Raw genomic sequence first — 6,701 nt, 5'->3', positions numbered from 1 at the left:
GGCAGCATGAACCCCCTTCTCTTCTCTGCTTCCCTTAACCCTCTTTGCCCTCGGCCTTCAGAGATCATGTAGCAGAAGACTTTCTATTTCCCCATCTCTCTTGAGCTGTTCCCTTAAATTATATTTGCATCTTCTTTAGCTATGGTTTATAATACAAATGTATTCTGAATCTTATCAAATCATACCCTCAGCATATAAAGGGGGTACATGCGAAATTTAGCAAACTTTAATCTTTCTAAACTATAATATTCTTCTTGTTTTCATTGTTTAGTCACTTAGTCATGTCCAACTCATTTTGACACGATAGACTGTAGCCAGCCAGGCCCTTCTGTCCATGGAATCCTCCAGGCAAGAATACTGGAGTGGGTTGCCATTTCCTTCTCCAGGGGATCTTCCCAACCCAGGGATTGAATCCACATCTCTTGCTTTGTGGGCAGATTCTTTACTGCTGAGCCATCAGTGAAACCCCATGTTTTCTTCTAGAGATCCCTGCTCCTATTTTGGTGGGCTAGAGTTGAATGACGACTCCTCCTTTCTCTTTGTTTCCTTTAATAGCAATCTCTTTCTCTCTGTCAGCATCATTTAATGACTAGCTGGAAAGAGATACTTCACATAAAATGAAATGCACTAAAGGGAAAGGGATTCAACATGTCTGTATGTCCCTACAGGGAATCCGCCTGCCAATGCAGGAGAAGCAGGTTTGATCCTTGAGTCAGAGAGATCCCTTATAAGGAAATGGCAACCCCCTCCAGTATTCTTGCCTGGGAAATCTATTGCACAGAAGAGGCTGGCAAGCTACAGTCCATGGGTTGCAAAGAGTCAGACATGACTGAACATGCAGGCACTTGCTCCATGATCCAGTCTCCCAGACATTCTGAGAAGGGGGAAAAGACATGCAATCTGATCCCCCCAGTTTGATGGGTCTCACTTCATGCCTTCACAGTCACCTGTGCATTCCTGTATTCCTGGTCCTCATTTTCTGCTGACCTGATAAATACTCTTGTATTTTAAGACTTTTTGCAGTTCTTTGCTTCCACCCTGAGCTCAGTGCTGGGAAAGAGCAATACTTGATTCTACAAAAGTTATTCTCCATGGGTCAACAGATCCCACACCCAGAGCCTGTGAGATCTCACAGTCTGCCGATATTGACCAGGGTGATCAGAGAAGAGAAAGGCACTCATGGTTTTTGATGAACCTTTTCTACCCCAGTCCCTTGGTGGGACCCAGCTCTTAGGACCACGGAAGCAGGAGGTCAAAGGACCGTGTTGCTCATATAAGGAGATTTTGAAGATTCAGAAGCTCATTGGTGTCTGAGGTTCAGAAAGTGGCAGATGCAGCCTCCGATAGTGCCTGAAATGGTGAAAGGTGTCGCTATTGGCTCTCAGGAGGGAGGATGTAGGGGACGGTCTATATAGACCCTGGTCGGCACCCTGACGCCTCCTCACAGGCTGATCCTGCAGCTGGGACTGTGACCTTGAAGACGTGGAGTGAGAATGGCTCTGAGCCAACACATCTCCCTCCAGGGACTCTGTGTCCTCCTCCTTGGCACCATGGTGGGTGGTCAAGGTAAGAGCTGCCCCTCTGTCCTGGGTCCACAGCAGGGAGTGGACGCCTTGGTGAAGGGAAAAGTGTCTGGAGTTGTGAAGCCGAGCCTCGGTGTTTTTGACCAAAAAGAACCATGCTGATGTGAGTACTGGTCCCTCTCCTGTGGGGGGTCCACTGGTAGTAGCTGCAGATTTTACAGAGCAGTGAGGTTTGATCTGGACCGAGGTGGGTCAGCCTAAGTCCCCTCCACGTCTCCCTTGTTCTCAGGGAGCTTCTAGGAGTCCCTGTGGCTCTCAGTGTGTGGAAGGTCCAGTGACTGACCTCAGCTGGGGCTCTGGACCCTTCCCACACACTGCACATGCCTGGTGTGTGAGCGCTGCCCCTGGGTCCCCGTGTTTCCTGTGTCTTCACTCATGTAGGTTCTGTGATTGTGTGTGTGTATGTGTGCAGGTGAGGAGTGTGTGAGGGTGTGTGTGTGTGAGGGTATGAAGAGTGTGTATGCGTGAGGGTATGAAGAGTGTGTATGTGAGGGTATGAAGAGTGTGTTTGTGTATGTGAGGGTGTGTGTGTGTGTGAAGAGATTGTGTGTGTGAGGGTGTGAAGAGTGTATGTGTTTGTGGAGTGTGTGAGGAGTGTGCAAGTGATGTACGAAGGTGTGTGAGGAGTATGTGTGGGTGAGTGAGGGTGTGTGAGGAGTGTGTGAGGAGTGTGTGAGGCTGTGTGAGGCTGTGTTTGTGTGAGAGAATATGTGTGTATGGGGGAGTGTGTGAACCTGTGTGTGTGTATGTGTGTGTGTATGTGTGAGGGGAGGTGGAGCCTGTCTGCGTGAGAGGAATGGAGCTGCTGAGCAGGTACTGAGTCCGTTGGTCTATGAAGCACACAGGGTGTCCACAGAGCTGAGTGTTATGTCTGCTACATGTAACTGGATCAGAGATATTCGTACACCTGCCTGCCTCTCTCTGCCTCCTCTCCCCCATCTCTCAGGCTCCCATCTGCTTATTGCCGTGTCTGCCCAGCACTGGGCTCTGTGAGAGGCTCTGCCTGCTGGCCTCACCTGTTCCCACCAGGCGTCCATTCGGGAGCAAAGAAGCCCGCATCCAGGAGAGGGGTCTTCTTGTCTGTTCAGTTCAGTTCAGTTCAGTCGCTCAGTTGTGTCCGACTCTTTGTCATCCCATGGACCTCAGCACACCAGGCCTCCCTGTCCATCACCAACTCCCAGAGTTTACTCTAACTCATGTCCATTCAGTCAGTGATGCCATCCAACCATCTCATCCTCTGTCGTCCCCTTCTCCTCCCGCCTTCACTCTTTCCCAGCATCAGGGTCTTTTCAAATGAGTCAGCTCTTCGCATCAGGTGGCCAAAGTATTGGAGTTTCAGCTTCAACACCAGTCCTTCCAATGAACGACTTGTCTCTCTTGTCTGTAAAGATCAGTTGATGTGCAGCCCCATGTGTACAAGTTCCCAAGTCCCTGCCCGGGTCCCTGTGATGTTTCTTGTCGTTCTAGGGGCCTGGGACGGTCCTTTCCCCTCCCAGGAGCTGCTGTGACTCTGTAGGGAGCTCTTTCTCTCGTGTCCTCTCCTGTCCCTCCCTGGGAGCTGCTTCCCCCTGAGTGAGAGTGGAGAATGTCATCAATCCTGTTGTGGTCTGCAAGGTTTCTTTGGACAAATCCGCTGATCTACTTAGGCGAGTTCTCTTGGGTGACATAATTTTTTTCTTCTCTTTAGACCTCAGAATTCTCTCTCTGTCTTTGCATTTGGACAGTTTATTCTGTGAGTCTTGGAGAAGGTTGTTTTAGATTGAAGTTTTGGGGTAACTTATTAGCTTCTTGAACTTAGATGTCCAGATCTTTCCCCAGGTTTGGAAATTGGCAGCCTTTCTTTATTTATTTTCTAATTATTTGTTTTTGGCTGTGTTAGGTCTCCCTGTTGCATATAGGCTTTCTCGAGTTGCAGTAAGCAGGGGCTACTCTTCGCTGCACTGCACAGGCTTCTCACTGCAGTGGCTTCTCTTGGTGCAGACCACAGGCTCTAGGTGCATAGGTTTCAGTAGTTGTGACACACTGGCTTAGTTGCTCTGCAGCATGTGGAATCTTCCTGGACCAGGGATTGAACTCATGTCCCCTGCATTGGCAGGCGGATTCTTAACCACTACACCACCAGGGAAGTCCTCAGGCCTTAATTCTTTTCTCCTTCACTTCTTCTGCTGTGACTCCAGTCCATATGTTGTTTCTCTTTATGGTGTCCTTAGTTCTCACTGGCTTTCTATATTCCTTTCATTCTCTTTTGGCTCCTCTATTTGGATGCTTTCAACTAATCTTTCTTCTAACATATTGATTCTTTCTTCTTTTTCTTTCCCTTCGTCAAGTCTGTTGTTGAATCTCTGTGTTGAATTCTTCAGTTTACTCATTGTATTGTCCATGTTAAGTGCCTCAGTCATGTTTGACTCTTTGTGATGCTATGGACTGTAGCCCACCAGCCTCCTCTGCCCATGGGATTCTCCAGGCAAGAATATTGAAGTGGGTTGCCATGCACTCCTCCAGGGGATCTTCCAGACCCAGGGATTGAACCTGAGTCTCTTACATTTCCTGCACTTGCAGACAGGTTCTTTACCACCAGTGCCACTTGGGAAGCCCATTCATTTATTATTCAGCTTCAAAATATCTGGTTGAAGAATTGAAGAAGTGAAAGTCACTCGGTCATGTTTGACTCTTTGTGACCACATGGATACACAGTCCAGGGAATTCTCCAGGCCTTACTGGAGTGGGTGGTCTTTCCCTTCTCCAGGGGGTCTTCCCATCCCAAGGATCAAACCCAGGTCTCCCACATTGCACACTGATTCTTTACCAGCTGAGCCACAAGAGAAAACCAAGATACTGGAGTGGGTAGCCTCTTCCTTCTCCAGCAGATATTCCTGACCCAGGAATTGAACCAGGGTCTCCTGCATTGCAGGTGGATTCTTTACCAACTGAGCTATCAGAGAATCGCAAAACATCTGGTTAGCTCTTTAAAAAAAATTATATGTCTTTTTGCTCTTCTTATTTTTTATTTTTTGTATCCTTTTCCTGGTATCATTAAATATTTGAGGTCTCTTGGAACTCTCTGAACATCATTTGAAGTATTATTTTGAATTCTTTGTCAGGCAGTTCCTGGATCTCCATTACTTTGAGCAGGTTACAGGAGGTTTACTGTATTTTGGTGGGATTTTGTTTCCCCAATTCTTCTTGATGTCTTATTGTCTTGTAGATGTCTGCACATGTAAAAAAGCAGTCACTTCTACCAGAATCTATGTCCTGATTTCAGTAGAGAAAGCCTTTCACTTCTGGGTAGCAGCACATTGGAATGTAATGCAGGGTGCCAAATGTAGAGGCATAAGGTGGCGCTGAGTCTGGGAGGCATGAGATCCATTTGGCTCAGGCTGCTGACATTTACAGCACTGACAACTATATGGTGTCTGGCAAGTGTTTCAGGGGGTCTGCCGTCACTGGAATGGTTGTTGGTGTCATCAGCAGTGCATCTGGTTCCAGAGCTTAGGGATCATGACCAGCAGTGGTGGTGGCCAGAGCCAATGGCGTGCACACATTTGGCTTTGAGGGCCTATTACAAGTGCCTCTGTGGGGAGATAATGGTTACAGGTGCTCATGTTGTGGGAAGGCCTAGGAAGGCAGCAAAGGCTAAGACCAACAATGGCTCATTGCTGAAACTCATGTCCATTGAATTGGTGATGCTATCTCACCATCTCATCCTGTGCTTCCTTTTTCCTTTTCCTTCAGTCTTTCCCAGCATCAGGGTCTTTTCCAACAAGTCAGTCTTTGCCTCACGTGGCCAAAGTATTGTAGCTTCAGCCTCAGAATCAGTCTTTTAAATAAATATTCAGGGTTGATTCCCTTTAGGATTGACTGGTTCGATCTCCTTGCTCCAAAGAACTCCCAAGAGTCTTCTCTAGCACCACAGTTCAAAAGCATCCTTTCTTCGGTGCTCAGAATTCTTTGTGGTCCAACTGTCACATCCATACATGACTACTGGAAACTATCATCTGTGCTGGTTGTTAATTCTTTCAGGAGTAAAATCTGCTGCATCTGTCTGCAGGGCAGGTTACTGTGAACTCTGATTTCTCCTGCCATATGGTTGCTATTGGTCCTTTGCTCTTCTTTCTTATGCCTAGCCATCTCTATAAGACTAGCTCAGATTTGCAAGTCTGTGGGAAGTGAACCTGAAGCAGGACTTTCCATATGGTGCCCCCAAAGGCTAGGGACACTGGTTATTCAGCCTGCTCTTACCTTCCTGGTGAGAGGAACTCTCCTGGCACCTTGACACTGAGTGATGCTGGCTTGGAGGATGGAATGATGCCACCACAATGACAGTGTCTTGGCATGGTCAAACTTCTTAGAGTACTCCAGATCTTTCTTGAGCTGTTTTTATTACTGATCACTGTCTTACTTTTGGTCTTTTTAATGAGGATGGAGGCTGTATCTTACTCAAACTCTTCCAGAAAATTGCAGAAGAAGGTAAACTTCCAAGCTCATTCTATGAGGCCACCATCACCCTAATTCCAAAACCAGACAAAGATGACACAACAAAGAGAAAATTACAGGCCAGTATCACTGATGAACATAGATGCAAAAATCCTTAACAAAATTCTAGCAAACAGAATCCTACAACATATTAAAAAAATCATACATCATGACCAAGTGGGCTTTATCCCAGGAATGCAAGGATTCTTTAATATCTGCAAATCAATCAATGTAATACACCACATTAACAAATAGAAAGATAAAAACCATATGATTATCTCAATAGATGCAGAGAAAGCCTTTGACAAAATTCAACACTCATTTATGATTAAAAAAACTCTCAGAAGGCAGGATAGAAGGAAATAACCTCACTAATAAAAGCTATCTATGGACAAACCCACAGCAAGCATTACCCTCAATGGTGAAAAATTGAAGGCATTTCCCCTAAAATCAAGAACAAGACAAGGGTGCCCACTCTCACCACTACTATTCAACATAGTGTTGGAAGTTCTGGCCACAGCAATCAGAGCAGAAAAAGAAGTAAAAGGAATCCAGATAGGAAAAGAAGAAGTGAAACTCTCACTGTTTGCAGATGACATGATCCTCTACATAGAAAACCTTAAAGACTCTACCAGAAAATTACTA

General features: G+C 46.3%; 1 protein-coding gene across 1 annotated transcript in view; it reads left to right on the top strand.

Annotated features, from left to right (window-relative positions):
* Positions 1-1,493: 1,493 nt before the first annotated feature.
* LOC122423345 (antigen WC1.1-like) overlaps positions 1,494-6,701 on the top strand; it is a 246,079-nt gene continuing 240,871 nt past the window's right edge. The window contains 1 exon segment of the mRNA XM_043440300.1: positions 1,494-1,566. Coding sequence (XP_043296235.1) covers positions 1,494-1,566 — 73 coding nt within the window.

This window comes from Cervus canadensis, chromosome 21, assembly GCF_019320065.1.
Source record: "Cervus canadensis isolate Bull #8, Minnesota chromosome 21, ASM1932006v1, whole genome shotgun sequence".
Classification (NCBI taxonomy): Eukaryota; Metazoa; Chordata; class Mammalia; order Artiodactyla; family Cervidae; genus Cervus; species Cervus canadensis.
The sequence above is the reverse complement of the archived record's forward strand: the minus strand, read 5'-3'. Positions and strand labels throughout refer to the sequence as shown.